Source organism: Equus przewalskii, chromosome 28 (genome assembly GCF_037783145.1).
Source record: "Equus przewalskii isolate Varuska chromosome 28, EquPr2, whole genome shotgun sequence".
Taxonomy (NCBI): Eukaryota; Metazoa; Chordata; class Mammalia; order Perissodactyla; family Equidae; genus Equus; species Equus przewalskii.
The window spans coordinates 31,171,394-31,192,469 of NC_091858.1; the positions used below are offsets into that span (position 1 = coordinate 31,171,394).

General features: G+C 39.6%; 1 protein-coding gene and 1 long non-coding RNA gene across 2 annotated transcripts; one reads left to right on the forward strand and one right to left on the reverse strand.

Moving 5' to 3' along the window:
• Positions 1 to 6,463: 6,463 nt before the first annotated feature.
• On the reverse strand, positions 6,464 to 15,476 carry SPCS3 (signal peptidase complex subunit 3). Its single transcript, XM_070598368.1, has 5 exons — positions 15,125 to 15,476; positions 13,554 to 13,627; positions 11,387 to 11,463; positions 8,217 to 8,332; positions 6,464 to 7,256 (listed from the first exon to the last, which is right to left on the reverse strand). The coding sequence occupies exons 1-5, from the start codon at positions 15,265 to 15,267 to the stop codon at positions 7,124 to 7,126; spliced, it is 543 nt and encodes a 180-aa protein (XP_070454469.1). The 5' UTR covers positions 15,268 to 15,476; the 3' UTR covers positions 6,464 to 7,123.
• Positions 15,477 to 18,541: 3,065 nt separating this feature from the next.
• On the forward strand, positions 18,542 to 19,972 carry LOC139080086 (uncharacterized). Its single transcript, XR_011534246.1, has 3 exons — positions 18,542 to 18,681; positions 19,453 to 19,554; positions 19,871 to 19,972. It is a non-coding gene; the product is annotated as an uncharacterized lncRNA (long non-coding RNA).
• The last annotated feature ends 1,104 nt before the right edge of the window (positions 19,973 to 21,076 follow it).

Consider the following 21,076-nt stretch of genomic DNA (forward strand, 5'->3'; position numbering starts at 1 on the left):
TACTATTTTAGCAAGATGAAAATTTTAGATGTTTAATAATGTTAGAGATTCTTTGTTTTCCCACAAATCTTTTATGCACTATGCAAGCAACAAAGTTTGAAGGTCTCTTTCCTAGAGAAACACAAACATATATACCAGGCTACCTGTGCAAGAATATTCATAGCACCTGTCCATCAAGAGCAGAGTAGGTAAATCAATTACGCACACGATGGATTGCTATGGATTACTATAAGCACTGGATTACTACGTGCAATGAAATGAATAAACTATAGCTTCACACAAAACATAACTGAATCTCCTAAACGTAATGCTGAGCTGAAGCAGACACAAAAGACACAAAAAAACTCCTATGGTAAGATCCACTTATGTTCATAACCAAGCAAAACTAACTTATATCGCTTAGGGATGTATGACAAATTACATCATTACTCGCGAGAATTCTCTCCCTGTCCCCATAAGAGGATTACGCAGTGCCATGAGATTCACTAGCCCCTGTTGAATTTAGACTCTTGGCTCTGCCACGTGACACACTTGAGCCAATGAAGAGTAGACCCTATGCTTGCCATGTTCAATCAGAGACTCCAAGAGGCATCAAGTTTCTGCCTCAAAAGAACTGTCCTTTCAACTTGGATTCTGGAATGAACACATGGGGAGAACACCCTAAGCCAATCCTAAGGCCTCATCGAGGCAAAAAATACATGTTTGTTTTTGTAAGCCGCTGAGATGTTGCTACAGTTCGTAATGGCGGCAAAACTAATAGCATGCAACATAGGTAGCAAAATTTTCAAGTAAAGCTAACAAAATAACACAAAAATGAAGACACTGGAGAGGGAAGAGGTTGTGATCCAGAAGAGGGACAGGGAGGGGGCTTGGGGTAGTGGGATTGTTCTGTTGATGGAAGTAGTGGCTACAGATGTGCATGCTGTGTAATTATTCACCTATATACAAATATTTCATGCACTTCTGTTTCCTTTTTCCTATTAAAAATGTAAAACAGGCAAAAGACCTAAAATAAACTTCTAAGAATTTATGGTTGTCCTTTGCCTACTCATTTCAAACATAAGTTACTCCATATCTCTACCTTCTTCTCCATTATTTAATATTAAGCATTATTACCAAGAGATATGACTATGAGACAACTTTTTACAGTTAAAAAAAAGTTCATTTATCCTTTGAAAATTTGTCATGGAATGTTCTGCAACGCCATCCTACATCAGACAACATACCTGTGTAAACTAATATAACTAAAGTTTTATTATTCACACTCATTTTGCTGCTTTTCATTAATCCATTCCATAAATATGTATTAAGTACCTTGTATGTAGAGGTACTGAAAAAACAAAGAAACATAGCTCTCCTTATCATGAAAAAAATCAAAATATAAACTAAGCGCCCCTTCATTGAAGCTTAAAAAAAATTACTCTAAGTTCTGGAGGGAGTACTAGGCTAGAAAGATTAGATTTGTCAAGTAACTATAATGCCTGATAAGTGCTTTAAAACCTAACTCTTAAAATCCAATATGTTCAGCCTTCAGAAAATCCTTAACACTACATACTCCAGACAAGATATGGACGAAATCAATGGGTTATCCCCTACTGGGATACAGCAGGGGCTGGTCAGGCAAAGCTGGTGAGCACAGGCAAAAAGTGACAGATGGCAGCTCGCAGGAGTCATGCTTCTCACCCATCATATACCTGTTCCTGAGAAGTGAGTGCCCAGCTGAAGAGTCCCCTTCCCAGACGCCCCATGAGTCTATGCAAGGCCATGCAATTCGTTCTCACCCCTGGAACATGACTTGGTGGTATGTGACACTTCTGGGCCAAGCTAATTAAGCAGGTGGACTTCTCCATTCCACCCCCCCCCCCACCACCACTCCCCCTGGTCAGTGAGCATCAAGTTTAGGACTGAGAGCCCTGGGGTGGCCGTCCCGAGGTAGGAGGCACGTGGGTCCTTCAGTCACGCCATGTCAAAAGCTGCCTGAAAACCACACTAGTCCCCTGCAGGAGCAAGAAATGAACTCTTATTTTCTTGTGATGATGTCTATTACAGCAGTCAGTCTTATTTTAACTAGTAACAAAGAGAATTTAATTGGGCTTTCAAAGGTGAGCTGAGGACAACAGGCAGGTGGCACTCAAGTCTCTCCTAATATAACAGTATTTTCAAACTTTCAATAACAAGGGAACATGGGTCCCAGCTACAGTATTACTAGTGCCTGCCTATCTCTGCACTGAGTATTATGACATTCAGGGGTCTCAGAGGCAGCAGCAGAGGCTGCAGCAATGGGATAAGCCTAAGCCCCAGACTTCTCCAACCTGGGAGACGCCCAGACAACTTGGGGAAGTCTTCTAACAGGATCCAATTCCCTCAAGTTCGAGCTGAGCTTGTTCCAGAGCCCTCTGAGAATCTCAGCACCGTCCTCATCCTGACTCACAGCCGCCCTGTGAACTCTCTCATTTAACAGGTAGGCCACAGCCCTTCCAAGCCCCTGAGAAACAAGGGAGTGGGCTGGTGGCACAGGAGGGTGGCACTGAGAAGGAAGGAGCAGAGGCTCTTTCGTCTCAAGCATCTACTACTGATCAGCACCTTTACTTTCAACTCCAGATGCCTATTTCCAACTCCCCTCAACAAATACACAGTGGGATATGCATTGACTCCACGTATTTCAAGGAGAAATGCCTTTTCACTATTCTCAAGTGGGAAGGAAAGGCCCAGGTAAGAAGCTATTTCAAGCTTGAGGTCTCCTCAGATAGACTAAGGCACACGCATATTGAAGTGACCAATTTTCTTTCTGCAGGGACAGCTCATGAATCAGGCAATGGTCTGCCGCACCCAGAATTCTTGCTGTAACATATCACCTGGAAAGAAGGAAAGGGACAAAGGAGCACAAGAGAAAACGTCTAAGGACTGAAGCTCTGACATACGATTGCCCAGGTTTGGAGAAAACAGAAAAAGCAAAATCTAGCTGACCTCTTGCATCATCCCAGAAAAAAACACACGTAGATTTAAAAAAAAGCTCACCCTCTAAACTCAATTGATTTTCTATTCTCTGGAGGGAGTATTTCTATCATTTCAGTCATCTGAGTCCATTGGTTAATGTTCTCTGAGAAACTCCTCTCTCTTCTGAGATAAAAAGGAACAGAATTTCCACAACTCAGTAAACTTAGTGTAGTGCAATGAGCCAGCTGTGACAGCTGTAAGCCAAACCAGCTGATGGGCCCAAGAAGCGGGGAGAGGCTGGGCAAACCAGACTTTCAATGGTCAGCTGTATATTCCAACTCATTTCTTCATGAGCTAAACAGACATTTTGAGACTTTTTATAGTCAGGTCTGTTTTCCTCTCCTAGAGTTATTTAAAGTAAAGCAATTTACCTATCAATCTTCTCACCTGGTCAGTCTCCCTTGGCTCTCATATTATGAAAAGCTCCGAACAGGGAGAACATGGGTCATGGCAGCTGGAGCCAAGAGCAGCATTTGTCTTGACAGAGCCCTTCAACTGGGCTTGAAGGGAAAGACATCTAACGTCCCCAGCAGCTCAAGAATGAAAAGGGCAGGCCTCACAAAGGAGGAGTGCTAACTGCAACGCAGCCCCCATGGTTTGGTCCCTTTACAAAGAGAATGGCTTCATTCCTCACCAGTATTTATTGGGAGTCTATTGTGTGCAAGGCAATGTGCTGTGTGCCAGGGAAGATGCAAAGATCAATCTGACAGGACTGCCCTCACAGAGCTGACAGTCTCTGGAGCAGCAAAGTCTCCGGAAAAGGTGTTCCAGGTGTAATCAATCAAATTCGCCCCTCCCCCCGCCAACACACACACAATTACACACAAAGAAAAAACTTGTTTACTAGATTTAGTTTCATCTATTTTCTTTTAGTTCAGCGCTTCACGTAAAAAGCATAAATCTGAAAGTCTTTTAAAATGCATACTTTTACTCGTAAACAAAATTCATTTTCATTAGAAAAAATGCTGACTATTTATTGCAATTAAGAAAATCCTCAAACATAGCTTCAGTATTTTCACGATTTTTTTCTTATGAATCTGTATTTGTGAAATAAACAATTTCCCGAATTGCATCAAAAACATGCAACAACTTTTTGGAACAGATCTCTTCAAACCACTGGCAGGCACATGAAAGGTACACGGGCTCTCCTAAAACCAAGGAAAGCTTCTGAAATAGGATAGATGTTTGTTTACAACCAAAGATCACAGCTTATGGTTTTTTCTCCCCATAAACCCATTTCATGTCAATTCAAAGTATTAGAAAATAACACCTCCATTAACCTATACGTCAAAGATCCAAAGCTTTAGCTCACTAAGCTTTAGACACCATGGTGAAAAGTGTTCACTGTAACCTGAAAGCCCATCTCTCAGTGCTATTACTAGGCTGGCCAGACCCATCAAAGAACTGTAAAATAATTCCAAGAAAGGAAATCCAAAATATCCACTTTCCTATTACACCCTAAGGAATTTCTTAAGTTTTTCGTTATTTTCTTTTAAGCATCAAGAAACCAGATGTAATCAACTGGGGGAATAAAAAACACTGATACAGCTGCTTGTCTAGGTTAAATTGCTAGAGAAAAGGGAGCACTATCTTTTAAAATTAACTCACTTCTAACTGTAATTACATAAGTGTCTTGCAATTATTCTCTTTTCCCAGAATCATCTCTGGGCTCAGACATTTCTATTCATACTTAGGTTTTCTTAAGTATGAAGCCTTGGGTCTTTGTGGAGACTTTATAAGACTACTTTAAAACACTGACACTAAGGTAGATGACACGGTTATCAAACTGAACAAAAGTCCATTTTTTTTTAAAGTAGAATCATGGTAAACGAACAAAGCTGTGCACACCCAAAAGTGAGTTCCTGAGACAGAGGTTTCCTATTCCCATATTGGAGCCTTCTAGTCCTGAGCAGTTCCCCTTAGTTGAGAAAGAACAGAACGCTGTTTATCCATTGTGCTGGCTGGGCCTTTCTACTCCTCTTCCTCACCAAATTCCAAAAAAGTGGGTGGGCTTGTCAAATACACTAACTCAGGTAAACGTCAACACTCATCTCCACCTCACGATGGACCCACTCAGCACAGAGGGATGACCGACTACTGAACCAGCACCCAGGTCTGGTCAGGACTGCAGGCTTACTGTGCACGCATTCCTTAATGAGAACACACTCAAGTTTTAAGCTTTGACGCCTGAAGATTGTGTTTCCATGTCTAGTATTTGTACAAACTGTATGAAGTTAAATTTTCTGGAGGTAAACTCTAACAGAAATAAAGTCAGATCAATGTGAGTTGTGTGTTAATTAGTCTTTCAATCATCTTCCTGTCTTCACATCACGAAGGTGTTCTTGTGTTCATCTCTCCGCTGAAGAGATACAATACACTTTACAGACTTGCGTGGTGTAAAACAAACCCTATCTAATTAACTAGTCCAATCTGTCATTTTACATATAAAGAAACTGAGCCCCCGAAAAGTTCAATAAAAAACTTGGGAGCCAAACCCCGTCCAGCATTCATGATCCTATAACTTTGACCTTTCACATGAACACATGCTCTTACATGCAACGGCTGTTAAAACTAATGGAATTTAGTGGCGATGTATTTCATGTAAGGTAAATATAATAAATTAGATATTAATTTAAACTACTCTTAGAAAATATTAGCCCTTTGTTAACTGCTGACCATGTAACTACAGTGCTTGGTCATGCTTGAAGGGAATGGACTTGTGGTTGCTTCCTTTGAGAAGGATATTTATTTGCCCATGTAGAAAAAAGTCATGTTAAATATGATCATATATTTAATCACGTACTATTATGTACTTAATCTCTGAATTATTTTTACATATATTTAGATTCTTATACTTTTATCATAAGTAAAATTAATCGAGATATTGCCTCTATATAAGTTGTTGGCAGCTTGAAAATTAAGTCACTTCCATACAGGATGGGAAATCTCCTCTAGGAGTATGACAGAAAGGGTGTCCATGGTCACAATAAATGTAACGAAAATTATAAGTAAATTTTGATTAGTCTGTAATCTGAGGTATAGGAGAAAAGACAAGCTTAGAGAATTCAGATCTGCGTTCAAGTTTTAACACCATTCCTTGCTAGCTATGTAACCTTGAAGCAAGTCAACAAACTTCTGGGTTTCAGTTTCTTCATCTGCAAAGAACTAACATTTGCACTACACGTAACCTCATCAGATTATTGAAGATAACACACAGTAAAGTACACAAGAGTGCCTGTAAATGCAAAAGCACACCAAATATTATTACCCCAGTAATTATTAAAATGTGGACCTACAGAAAACTTTACATAATTACCACTCAGTGGCACTAGACATGTTCACTAGAACAAACTTAACTCAGAGGGTAAACCATGCAAATATTTCGACTTTCAATGGCAACGCTAAGAAGTCACACACAGATATAATACAATGGAACATTTTTAGAGAAAGCACTGAAAGACACATATTTGGTTGACTTAAGAGACTTTAAAATGAGTTAGAATGATTTACAGCATATAAAGAGGTATTTAGTCTTTAAGTCTGGAGAAAGTTGCTAGTCACCTGTAAGAAAAACAAGCATTATGGGCATTCCTAAGACAAATGGAATAAAACTCCATCACTTTTGGCTATTTTGTAAACTAGGCTTCTCATAAATAATCATATTAATTTTTCCAGTAATCAGACATACTCTAAGATAGAAGAGAATGTCTACTTCTAAATCACATCCACTGTGAACTTGCATGAATGCAAGGCATAAAACAGAGTTCTCATAACTCCACAGGCACCTGAAAGTTTTAACTACCCTTCATGCTCACTTTATATTCCATAAAGAATAATGGAAATACAGAGAATACTTCAGATTTTAATTTTTACAAATCCTTATTATGTAGTTGTCTTATTCTTTTAACACTCCGCTCCGGTGGCCTTCTTTTTTTGTGTTTTGTTTGTAAAATTAAGTTTAAGTGGCACATTAACCTTTCCCTTCAAATACGCCTTTTGATGTTAGTTCTTATAACCAAAAAAAAAAAAAAACTATCAACCAAAAACAAAAGAAGATGCAAGGGAAGAGATAAATGAGATACACTTCGTTAAGTATAAAAATATGTTGTTTCAAATTCAGAATAATTTAATAACTCTTCGTTATTTCATATGTATCTGGAAATGGGACAGATACATGTCCTGATCCTGTCACAAGAGGTAGAATTCCAGCATTTGGTACAACGTTCCAAGACAGGGTTAAAGTGACATTCCTGTTTCCCCTATAAAAAGATACAATAAACAGATGTCAGCAGAAACACTTGTAGTTCAATAAAAACATTTTAATTCAAGCATTGAGGCATCAAATACTTTATATGCAACCAGCTATTCCTAACTAGAGTCCTAATCTACAAACTTTTCTCAAGTCTTTTGAAAGCCAAGAACAGCGCTGGGAAACACTAGCCTTCTATGTGCAGGTACCCCACAATGACCTAGCCAAACTCACTGTTGCAGTTCTCAGAGCATCAACCAAGAAGCTTGAGTGAGTAAAACACCGAGAATATAAAGAGAGAGATGAGCCAGAAATCAGAAGACAATGCTTGGAGACCTAATTCTATCAGTATCCAGATGGGCAAACCTAACAAATCAAAATCTCTCACAGCTGGAAATTTTTCATCTGCAAAAGCAGAGGTCTGGTTAAAACAGCTCTCCCCTAAAATTGCTTCCCCTGTTTACTCACAGAGCTGAGCTAAAAATGACCCAAAAGATCAACCATTCGAATGCCTTCATTTTGTATAAAAGTTAACCGAGGTTCACAGAAGTTAAGGGAAGCAAAACTAGAAACCTCAGCACCAACTCCGAGCCCAGCGCGGGCTTCCTCACTACGGTTTCCCTGCTAGGTCCCCCTCACATGGGTCACGGAGGGAGCCCTCCAACCATCAACATCCTACCTCCACAGCAGCAGGCCCAGGCCCCCCGGGCACTCCCGAGCAGAGCCCACAGGCCTTGACTAGTGTCACTATTACATTTCACAAACTGCCAAAAAACTGAGCTCTTATCTGACATCCTGGTTTGTGGGGCAGTATTTCTAGCCAATCTTCCACTTCAGATCTGTATAAATACTGTTCTTTTCTCTCAACTTTCCTCTTTTTACCCTCTAATATTTTTCTTTAGAATAGAAACACATCTTTCTCCCCCCTTCACGTTTCATTAAATGAAAAAAATGACAAAGAATTGCTCACTTGAGACCATTTCCATCGTCAAAGAAAAAATATTTTGTTTTCATATCTTTCAGCAGCAGCTTCGGATTATCACCTCTCAGAACAATCTTGTCCCAAAGGACAACTTGGTTGAGAGCCTACATTAAAATGAAAATTAATTAGACAACTCATCAGAAATAGCATCTTTGTCAAATTAAAAGTATTGGTAAGTAAACAGTTTAATTTGTATTAATGAATCCGACTTTAAGGGAATTGAGAAAATCCTAAAGCAGACAAAATGACGCCAAGTGGTTAGAGACAAGCAGCAGCATCACACTTTCCTTGGACAAAAGAAAGATATCTCCCTAAAGAAAATCATTCCTTTTGCTAAGGCAAAGGTATTACTTAGGGCCCTCAGAACTTAGTACAAGGTTTTAGACACGTGCTCTCCAGAGTGAGGTCCTTGGAGAAACAGAAGGGATTAGAATCCCTGGAAGGGAGGAATTCTTTTAAATCACTTTTCCCTGTACAATTTCGAAGACCCTCCAGACCGGTGTGGACCCTGTACGGGGAGAGAACTAATCGCTGTTCCATCACACTGTTAATACAGGTCACCACTGGCAGATTATGTCATAAAAGTTCATGTATCTCTGAGGTTTTTAAATTATCACGGAATCACTAAAGAAATGGAGCCTTTTAAAGATTTTTTTCCTTCAAATTAAAAAACATAGGCACATCATTGTTTTATTATGGTAAAACCTACAAGTCAGACAATTCTTTTAAGTCGCTATTTTGACATATCATAAACAAGCTGTCTAGAAAATTAGGGGCATGAAATGAAAAGAAAATACATTTGTGACCCCTACTAAATCCCAAGACATTTGCTCTTAGCAGGCTATCGTCCATTAGCTCGTGAGGCCAGTGCTCAGCAAACTGTGACCACGTTCACTAAAGAGAACTGCGAAGAGTTATTTCTAAATGAGGAGTCAAATCTTCACCTTTAAGCCTCTTTTTAAGATTAAAAAGAAACATCAAGACTGAAGACCAGAGAATCAAAGCCATGCCAGAGTGAAATCTTTTTATGTATATTCATTCACCAAAGCAAGAACCTATCAAATCCCAAACTGTGTTCACTTACTGGTCACGCTGGTTCTGACTGACAATGATGACTATAATTTAGGTATACCGTCACCAAGATGTCATAGTTATTTGGGGAATTTGCTGAGGCCTGTAGAATGTGTTTACAGTTGTTACTCATCTTCAGCATGATTTTTTCTATCTGTTCCTTTTAACATTTTGTTGATTCTTAAGGGCAGGGATAAAACTTATTCAACTCAATATTCCTAGTGCCTAATACCTGGCAGAAAACATATGCTCAAATAAATGTACAGTGAATGGAAGTGATAAAATTCCAATTAACTAATCAAACCAATCAACGGATAAATTTGTCATCCCTTGAAAATGAATACAGTTCAAGTACAAGACAAGAGCAGACTCACCTCTAACTATAAGACCTCCAGGCTATGCTGATGACAAACACAGGGTGACTCAAGTGAAAACAACAGGAAGCACACTTTAACTCCAGAGTTCACCTTCATATTTTAATTCACTTATCAGAATCATCCACCTTACACTTTTAGGAGATTTCTGTCTTTGCAATATTCTATATAGCTTAACCCTTACTCTAACTGCAACAAAAGCTCTAAATCAGAGTGGATTAATAAATTTCAATTACAAACTAATAGTTTTAATAGGTTTTAACCCAATAGTTTAATAGCTTTTAATTATAAAACTTCTGATAAACCCTTATTTATGATTAAAAAGACTACTTTAAGTACTGAAATTGGTGAATCCCATACAACTCCAAAACAAAGAAAAATATGTCTCAATAGACAGATATTAATTAATTGCAGAAACACAGCTTAATAAGACTATCAAAACAGCTCACATCATGTATTATAAAAAGAAAAATATAAATATTTAGATGGATTTTAAAATAAGAGATGATTAAAAAATTAGTTATCTTTACAGCTTTTGATTACGTATCTGGGTAAGAACATAGGTCACAAATTTTGTTGACTCAAATATCTTGCTGTCTATCTCTCTAGCCGTAGCCGTGGAGACAGAATATTTTAGCTTAAAGGGTACTATAGCTGAGTGAGCAGCGACACCACCGCCTCCCCATTTCCTGGTATACTCAGCGCAGCAACATCCTTTCTGATCTCATCATTGCAAATGGTCTCCTAAGGTTTTTGATCATGAATTAAAATTTTGAGCACAAATCCCAAAATACGTATCTTTATCTACAAATTATGTACATAATATATATTATCATTAGATAATATCATCCTTAGTAGTGAATATAACTTTGCATTTCAAACAGTCTTCTTGACTAATGCTGAATTTTCTCAGCCAACTTTTTATCAGATCTAGATCTATCTAGGTTCTCTTTTTGTTTTAATCCTTTAATGGGGCTGAGCGGCTCAAAAGAGGAACAGACATATCAACTCTGCCATTTTCCTGCTGCTAACATGTGCTAGGACCATTAGCATTATCTTAACTAGATAATACAATCCACTTCACTGGGTATATTCTGCAAAACTTTGCAAGATGCTGAAAATGACTGATTGAATGTATGCATGTAGCCTGATCAAGCTGTGGCCCTAGAGAATTGCTCCTCTTCCTCTGGAGAATTTGCATGTTGTAGAAGGCACGTGCCCATCTGAATTAAGAACTGACTATGAGTCTTGATGTCAGTCCACATAGCAAGTAGTAGTAAAGTTTAACTTTTATTTTAAATTGAGAAACATATAAATAGACTTCCGGTGTCCAGTATGGCATGTAAGGAGTTTGGAAGTTGCCACACTCCATGCTAACATCAAGTAAAAAGTTGAAGGAACTAAAAACCTGGAAACTCTTCTTAGAACCCTAAGAGAAGAAATAGTAGCTGTTAATTGTTTTCCTTACATACTTATGGATCAGCTTGCATGCACTCCATTCTGAAGACCACAATGCTAAAGAGTGACAGAAACAGACAGGAAAAAAAGACAGGCTATTAAAGGAGATAATGTCTTGGTAGAGCCACTTCTCCACAGGCTTCTGATTTTCATTAAACTACTCCAGTCAGGTATTTTGAATGTACAAAATTTATCCTCTTTCATAAAAAATGAGGTTTTAAATATCTATCAAAACACTTGTATATAAATACTTACATTATTTTTTGTTGAATATTCTGCTGATAGATAAAGAAACAACTGCTTAACATTCCAATCAAATATATTCTCTAGATGTAAACAAATTAAGGAATATACCAATCATGAAGCAGCACACAACTTTTAAAAAGATGTTACTCTTAATTATCCATAACAATACTGATACTGATCAGTGAGATTATCAGCATCCTCCCTTGCTCCTCCAAGCATTACTGGCTGATATACTTTGATTAACAGAAAAATAAATACAAAATTTAGTTTTCTGTAACATCAACTACCTAAGTCTAAAAGAAAGAGGACTGTATTTCAAGCACATGATTCCACCCCAGTTCTAAAGTATCACCAATCATCACAACTGAATTTAAGGATACGCAATGTGACCAAGGCACACATAATTAAACCAAGCATACTAAACTGTACATGTCGCTTTTGGACACATGCCACTCGAGATCAAAATATCTCAATCCACCAAGTGCTTTGGTAAAAATATGCAGCTGAACACTAATTTGGTTTTATCAATTTACCAGAGTGCAAAAAACTCACCAAGATTAATTACAATACTGGTGCCACTGAGAAATTAATGGAGTTAATGTTGTATTGTATTAAGCATTATATGTAAATGTTGTCATTTGATTATACGTGTTTACGTACTGATAGCAACACCTTCGTGACATGCCACTTTTAGATATGCATATCCACTAAGAATCACTATTTGAGAATGGAGACGTCTAGGAAAGCTCTTTCTAAGAACAATTTCAAGTTTTGGTGGCATCATTAAGAAAATCTGACTAAACTATAAATGAAGAGATTAAGAATATAAAATATAGTAGTTGTGATATCAGGAAATATCCTTACAATTCTCCAGATACACAAAGTTCCTGATTTCACACTAGATCCAAACTCCCTCCTACTAGAGGAGTTTTTTTTAACACCTGGCACCTGGGCTAACAACTGTTGCCAATCTTTTTTTTTTTTTTCCTGCTTTATCTCCCAAAACCCCCCCTGTATATAGTTGTATATCTTAGTTGCAGGTCCTTCTAATTGTGGGATGTGGGACACCACCTCAACATGGCCTGAAGAGTGGTGTCATGTCCGCGCCCAGGATCCGAACCCTGGGCCAGTGCAGCAGACCGCGAGAACCTAACCACTAGGCCACGGAGCCGGCCCCTAGAGGAGATTTTTTAAAAAACGATGTGAAGATTTAAAAGCAGACACAAAGTTTAGCATAGGAGTTTTCTGGTGGTGTACTCTATTTCCTTAATAAGTGACTCTAGAACTAATTCCTACTCTACTTCTAAACCCAGTAACTTATTTCTAAAAAATCAAGTTAAAAGTAATTCCATGGTAGGAAAGGGGCAGGTAAACTCCCCATGGCCATGATCTGCTCCAACTGTTCAGACAGTTGCTTTACACAAATTCAGACACTTCAATCTCCATAACCAACGTGAATCCTGGGGTCTTTCAAAAGGCAGGTGAAATCAGGCTAGAAGTGGCAGGGAACAATGCTACCAAGATATTAATCTAAGACCCTAAAAGAAGATTAAACTGGCCAAAATGATCAGAGCTGTCAAAAGGTGGAAATTCAAAGAGAAAATATTTAAGTCATCCCCATTTTAAAGTAACTCTTTTAATTGCTAAGATGTCTTATTATAAAAGTACTTATAAAAAGAACTATGACAAAATGCTAATATGGCCTACCAATAATCACTTTGATAATGACCTTCTGAACCTTAACAGATCCAAGTCAGTTTTTTAATATATGTTTCTCTCTGCTATCAAAAAACACAGACATATTCTTTGGGATTGTACGTGAAATATTCCATCTACGTAGGATGAGCACTGGTAACATTCTTCCTTCCTTAACCTAAATGATCTAATTTCATTTTTTCTTTCCTAAATACAGATTCAAAGTCCCTTGAAGCTTTCCATCTATTTAATATTTCTGTGAAGAATTTAAAGTATGTTCACATAATAACTCATGAATCTCTAAGTTTTCTGGAGGGGTGAATGAGGATGTATTAACACTATTTTACTGATAGGTATAGAAGTCTGCAAGGTCTGGTTGATTCAGGGGAGAGTCAGCCTCATTGTCCCCCAAATCACTAAACAAGACGAATATTATTATCCAACTACAGACAAAGCAATGAAATATTTTCTTAAAGGATATCAGCAGTTATATCAAACGTAATGAATCCCAGATCACTTCTTTCTCTGGGTCCGGTGAAGTCTTCGACATTTTTCCTAGAAGGAAAGATAAAAGTTTTACCATCCTTCAAACGTAACAGCACACAGAATTCACATCATTCCTCAGATAACGTGCAAGGCAGGCTCTAGTTGTGTGCACAGGTCAGAGCGCAATCGCCCAAAGAAACAAGGAAAAATCAGAGAAACATGTGAAGTGTGAAAACAGGATCAACATTCGAATCCAACATAAAAGCAGGTCTTCAGCTACTTTCCTAAACCTCAGAGAATTCCTAACAAAACCCAGGAGGGAGAGAAAAAGGCTCAAAGTGTAAATACTTGCTATCGAGAGATCTGGAAGAAGGAGCAGAAGAAAGTTACAGATGACTACAAGGTGGTGTGGAAAACTAAGATAAAATGGTAACTGCTACTGATTGACAGCCTACTACGTGTCAGGTCCACCAGGTGAGGTCCAGGTTTCACAATTATCTCAAATAATCCCCAGAACAGCCTACGAGTTGGGTATTACTTCCATTTTAGACAAAAGGAAATTAACGCCCCAAAATGGTAAGAAACTTGCTCAAGATTAACAGCAGCAGCAGCTAACGGTTGTTTGTTCGGCGTTTACTCTGCGCCAAGCTCTTCGAGACCCTCATGGACTTGACAGCGGCAGCGCTGACTTCCACCCGGGGTCTATTTGAATCTAAAAAATAGTGTCTAACAAACATCAACATGGCCAAAAAAAAGGAGGGGGTTAGCTATTAAATGACAGGATGGTTGGCGATTCTGACAAAGAACGAACCAACACTAAGGTGGAAGAACGTGACAGGACTTGTTGGAAGATGGGATGGAGGAAAAGATCGGAGAACCAAATTTTAAAAAGGCTACGTCTCAAAGAAAAAAGTGCCCGAGAGTAAAAATTATCAAGGAAAAAAAAAAAAAAAAACCAGGCATCAGCCAAAGGACAATGTCATTCCGAAATGCCATTTTTGGCATCTTCGCATATTTATTCGAGCGACTGGCTCTTGAAAAATAAAAACCACGCTGGAGCTGAGAGCTGGGATGTTCGATGCTCTCCCAACAGCTCCTGCCAACTTCAAAGCAGCTGCGAGCATTCACGGCCCCACGGGAGGAGGGAAGACAAAAACGGGAGAGGGGATGTCAAGCCGGGGGCGCGAACTCAGGCTGCGAGCGGCCCCCAGGAGCCGCCGCGGGAAGCACGGAGGCCGGCCCGGAGGCGGCGGCGGCGGCGCGGCTGTGCTGGTGTGTTGCTCCCTCATTGGCCGGCGTGGGCGGAGGGAAGTGAGGAACAGGAAGGAAGCGAGCGGCGACCGAGGACCGCTCCGAATGAACATTTAAGAGCAAGCCCGGGAGTTCGCCGAGGACGCCGGGAGTCCGAGGGGAAGCCGGAGCGGTCCCCCCGGACGTCCGCCCTCGGGGGCGACGGCCGCTCAGGTGGGGACCCCGGGCGGCGCCGACGCCCCGCCCGCGGCCCCCGCGCCCACCCCGGCCCGGCCCCGGCGCCCTGCCCCGCGGGCCCGGCTCGGCCGCACTCACAGCATGATCCGCGAGACGTGCAGCCGCACCGGCACGCTCCTGTCTTTGAAGGCGGTGGTGATGAAGCAGCCGAAGGTGAGCGCCGCCATCACGCTCAGCGAGAAGGCGAACAGCGAGTTCGCCCGCGACAGCACCGTGTTCATGGCGCCCGTCTCCCCGAGAGCCCTGCTCCGCACGCACCCCGGGGACCCGCTCCGGCCGCGGACCGGCTCCCTGCGACCCGCGCCTCCTGCGCCGCGCGCGTTCCGGGAGCGCGCCCCGCCGCGGCCCCGCCTCCTTTCCGGTCCTCCGACGTGAGCGAGCGCGCGCGCGCCCGCCTCCCGGGACACGCCCACCGGGCGGGCCGGCCCGCGCAGACAGGGGAGCCGAGCAGCGCGCGGGCCCGCCCCGCCCCCGGCGGCCTGTCGCCGCCGCCAATCAGCGACGAGCAAGGGAGGGGGCGGGGCTTCTCCACGGAAGGCCCGCCCCCCGCCGTCCTCGCTTCCCCTCCTTCGACCCCTTGGCTCGCCCGCGTCTCTTTCTCCGTCCCTGAGTCGGGTGTTCTGGAACTGCGGCTTCGTGATTGCTGGTGTTTCATTGATTTAACCTTAACCCCCGCGGCAAGGCAAGGTAGTTTGGGGCGTGTCCTGACGTGTCACGTTTGGAAGCAGCACTTTGCAAAACGCCGAATCCTCCCCTTTGTCAAACCGGTCAAAGTTAGCACTTTAGGTTTCTGTGGAGGGTGTGGGGAGAGGGAGGAAAAGAGGCCGCTCGGGTCCCTCAGAGCAGTCCGCCTTTCCTTTCCTTTCCACGTCCAACTTGAGTCCAGTTCCTATTAATGCTTTGCCTTCCAGGGGCAGCTAAAGCTGTTTTAGACGATAAGGGTTGATGCTACCAGTTCTCAATGTTTGCATTTTAACATGGTATTTCCCATAACTAAAAGGATAACCTCACCGGGTACTTAGGATCAAAGGAGATGGCTGTGGAATTGCTGTACAGCACTATGTATAAGAATTTAAAATCACCGAGCTATTAATATATATTGGCCATAAAGGGCCTCGGGGTTCAGACTGCCAGTCCCTGACTTTAAATATACAGTCTGCCGACACGTTTGTTCCTTTCACCGCTGGGGATTTTTGTAATTATAAAAATGGGATTCAGAGGGTCCAGTAATCCGCTGAAATTAATTTTTTTTAAAACTTTGCATCCGCAAATCAAAAGAGGTCTAGAAGACTTGAGCTGGTATATGATAGATGCGAACCAGAAAATGTTGATCTGACCCTGATGCTGGTTTACATTGTCCATGGTTGAGCCCTTTTTTCTTTGCTTTATTCATTAGCATTCAATTAATTTTCATACAGCAATACATTTAGGATTGTCACTAAGTGCCTACTATGTGCCAGGTACAGTTCTAGTTCTAGCCTTTGAGAGTACGGCGTTAATGAGGCTAAGTTGGAATAGAGCCCAATAATGAAAAATGAATGAACTAAAGAGAGATCCTGAGTTGCGTTTGAAACCTAAATTTTTATAGTCCAGGCAGCCACAGTTTATTCAACGAAGCATGTTAACTTAAAAAGCAAATTCTCCTATTAGTTTACCCTCAAAATGAGTTTATTTGGGAAAAGCCAAAAGAATTGCAATTGAGGATGTGCATGTTATGGCAAACCACTGGCAAATCCAGAGAACGAAGGAGGTAAGTGAGGAGGGGCTGTCCCACTAGGGGAAAGTAACAGTTCAGGACGGCAGCCGGCTTCGCATTGGCCAGGCTGTTGCTGGTTGGGGAGAGAAATCTTCCTTGTAGTAAAGGAATTTTACTTCCTAGGGAAGGTGCTGGCGGTGGTCTCTTCCTGTTCCCTGTAATCAAACATGTATGGCAGGGTGTGAGTGCTCCCCCTACAGGCCTTCCCAGCTCCTTAGTTAAGGTTTCTTTTATTAATTCCCACAAGCAAATATTTATTGAATGCCTACTGTGTTGCAAATGATACAAAGACGTGTGCTAATTACTTTTGACCCTCAGGAAGTTTATAAACTAGTAGAGTCAATAAAATAAAACCAGAAATCTGAAACGTGTAACATGAATACCAAGAAAGTTACAGAATGCTGTGGACGTCAGAAGAGGAAGAAATCACGTCTGTGGTGACAAGGGACAAAGCAGTATCTGTAAAATATTTAGCACAGTGCCTAGACAAGAGGTGTTTAGTATTCTTGTTATAGGATGACTTGGAGAAAGGATGCTTGTTTGTTACAGATCTTGATGTCTAGGAAGATTATTCCAAAAGAGACTGAACTACAAATACAGATGTGTCTAAGAGATACCCAGTGGTCTGGTCCAGCTAAATAATGTATGTCGAAAGGATTAGGCAGAAATAAGTCTGGAAAGGTAAATTAAGGGCCTATTGTAGAAAACCAGGCCAAGGAGTTGAGACTTTATATCACAAGAAATTATGTATTAAACAAGAGTAGCATCAGTAAACTGACAGCCATTTATAAGTTAGAGAGAGAGAGTATGTGACTGAGAATGACAACAATGGGATGGAGAAAAGGGAGACTGAGAAGGACATTTCAGAGGCAAAATCTGTATGATTTAGCGACTGCTTAGATAGGGTTGGGGTCTGCACAATATTGAGGAAAGTAGTTTGTCAAGCCACAAATGAAATTAATATTATTGTTATGACACCACTGTTTTGAACTTGAATGGGCGTGCCAAAAACACATGTAAGTCCGCAATAGGATCAAGATAGGGATGGAGAAGGAAATTCTCTTACTTGGTTATATTTCTCCAATTGTTTCTTTGGATTTTCTAGATATTTAATCATATCATGTTTATTAGAGAACATTTTACACCTTTTTCCTTTCCAGTTCTTATATTTCTAATTGTTTTCTCTAGTCCATTGCAGTGTCTAACATTTCTAACATAATGCTCAATAATCATGGAGATAATTAGCATCCTTTTCTTGTTCCTGACTTTAGCAAGAAGGTTCTTTCGTTTCTCCATCAAGGAAGATGCTGGCTTTGAGATGTGAGTGTCTGTGTGTGTGTATGTGCATACATATATTATATATATATGTATATCATGTTGACATTAAGGAAATAGCCACTAATTCTTTTTGTGTTCAGAGGTTTCTTTTTGCTTTTTTAACATAAATGGTATTGAATTATCTTCAAATGTATTTTCTGTATCTTTGGAAGTGATCATATAATTTTTCTCCCTAGCTCTGTGCTATAGACTAAATATTTGTGACCCCTCAAGATTCATATGTTGAAATTCTATCACCCATTGTGATAGTGTTAAGAGATGGGGCCTTTCACAGGTGATCGGGTCATGAGGGTGGAGCCCTCATGAATGGGATGAGTGCCCTTATAAAAGAGATCTCGGAGAACTCCCTTGCCCCTTCCTTCATATGAGGACACAGTGAGAAGACAGTCCCTCTGTGAGCCAGGAGGCAGATTCTCACCAGACACTGAATCTACCAGCACCTTGGTCGTAGACTTCTGAGCCTCCAGAACTGTGAGAAATAAATTTCTGTTGTTTCTAAGCCACCCAGTCTATGGTAGTTTATCATAGCAGCCTGAATGAGGTAAGACACTATTAATATGGTGGAATATATGAATGGATTTCCTGATATTGATACATTGTGCATTCTTGGAATAAGCTTCATTTTGTCATGGTGAACTAATTTTTTAATATGCTCTTGGGCTTTCTTTGCTAATTATTCTTTTAAGTCATTGTCATAAATATTCATAAGTGAAATTGATCTGTGTTTTCCTTCGTTGGTTATAATATATTTCTCAAATTACAAAATGAATTTGTAAGTTTACCTTGTTTTTTTATACCCTGGGATAATTTAAGTAGCATTTGGGTTATCTGATCTTTAAAAATTGGGTAGAAATTCCCATGAGATGCTATTCTCCTATTTTGATAGCTATTAATTGTTAATTCTAATTACGTATATCTGTGCTATCTTCCTTTTTCTTTATTATTTTAATTAGTATCTTTTCTTTGTTGATTTTTTCAAAAAAACTGTTTTTTACATTTCCTAATTAATTCTACTGTTCTTTGTTTTCTTATTCATTAATTTTTGTTTTTAATATTGTCAATTTTTTCTATTCCACTTTTCCTTGGTTTACTAGCTTTAGGAATTAGATATTTAATTGATATATTTTAATTTTATTGTTATGATAACTACTTTAGCTGTATCCTGAAATTTCTGATATATTGTGTTTAAATTTTGTATGTCTCCTTTGATTAAGGAGTAATTTGTGTGTGTGTGTGTGTTTTAAATTTCCAAGAAGAAGGACCTGTTTTCTTTTGATTGTTTTAAATTAATATCTGATTTTGCTTCATGTAGGCAGAGAATGCTGTTTTTATTATTTCTATTCCTTGGATTATTAAGATCTTCTTTGTGGCCTGAAGTATCATTTTTGTGAATATCCCATGTGCATTTGAAAAGGTGATGTATATTCTATTAATGGTTTACAGATTTTGATACATACCTATGAGATCTTCCTTATTGATTATGTCGTGTCTGTGATATACTTGTTAATTCTTTTTCTTGATTTTCTTGTATTGAGAGCAGTGTGTTAAAGCCTCCAAATGGTTTTTTTGGTTTGTTTTGTTTTTGTCTGTTTTCCTCTCATCTTTATGGTTTCTGCTTTATAAAATTTGCTGTGTAACTGTTAAATGTTGTGGATGATAATCTTTAGTATTATAAAGTATTCTTCTTTTACTCTTAATGCTTTTTGATCCAAGCATTTTTGTTTTTTTAGCTTGTTGAAGGTACCAAGATTACACAGAGGGAAGTTGAGGCTGTTATTTATCGAAAATAATACTGTAGACCTCAAATTAAAGTTTTGTGCTTTTTCACTAAACATCTTCTGCTTTTTGATAATTTCTACTCAGAAGCTAATTGCAGTAGCAAGAAGAGCTATTGGAGCGCTTTGTCAGCGCTTGAATAAGTAGAGAATGGTCAATTGGGGAAAACATTCTTAGTTATATTTCTGAAGAGTAGGAGACTTCTGGGATAAAGGTCAAGTTTCCTTCTTATCTGCAAATAATTATTCTTCTGTAACACTCAGTTAAGAAGAGAGAAGAGGAGTAAATTATTTTATGAGGAAATACTTTAAAGACAGCTGTGTGCACATAGATAGCTAAGCAGTAGATAAAGGAGGTAAGCCTCAAGAGATAAGCATTGCAATCAAATATGTTGTTGTTAGGGATATCTAAAGTGTCCATGAAACACCAAACTACCTAAGCAAGTTGCTGCAAAGGGGGATGTTATAGATCTGACACATTGAGGACTCCAATTTAAAATGTTTTTCGGAAAGAGACTATAAATTATACTGTCCATCATGGAGGGTTGTACATTTTTTTTCTCTCTTTCAATGTCCAGGATAGAATCTTGCATATTAACAGATACTAAAAAATTGTAATGGAATTGAGATACCCTGAATCCATAGACTGTAATATTTTTGAAGAAATTTCCATGGGAAAAAAATGCATTTCAGACAGAAGTAACAACTATTTAAAGCATAAATTGGTAAAATGGTATATAGCGCAAAGCTAAATTGGATATGTAGGCAAGAACAAACCGTAGAAGGCTTGAATGCCAGGCTCATAAGTTTGAACTTCATCCAGGAGACATTAGGAACCTTTGAGAATTTTAGATCAGTTGATTATAAAGATCATGTGAGCCATATGTTGATAAGTAATTTCTTAGGGTGAAATAAGTAAATTCTTAGGATGAAACTGCCAACTGGTAGACCAGGTGAAAGATTACTATAGTAGTTGAGATGTGAGATGATGAATGTGTGAATCGAGGTCATGGCAGTGCAAATGAGGTGAAGGAGCAGCTACATCTATGGATGTCCCCTAATTTCATCTATAGCCTCTAGATGCTTTTCATCTATAGCATCTATAGAAGTCTAGTAAAGAGTTCTTTAGTAGAACTCTTAGAATTAGCCGTATAAAGTCAT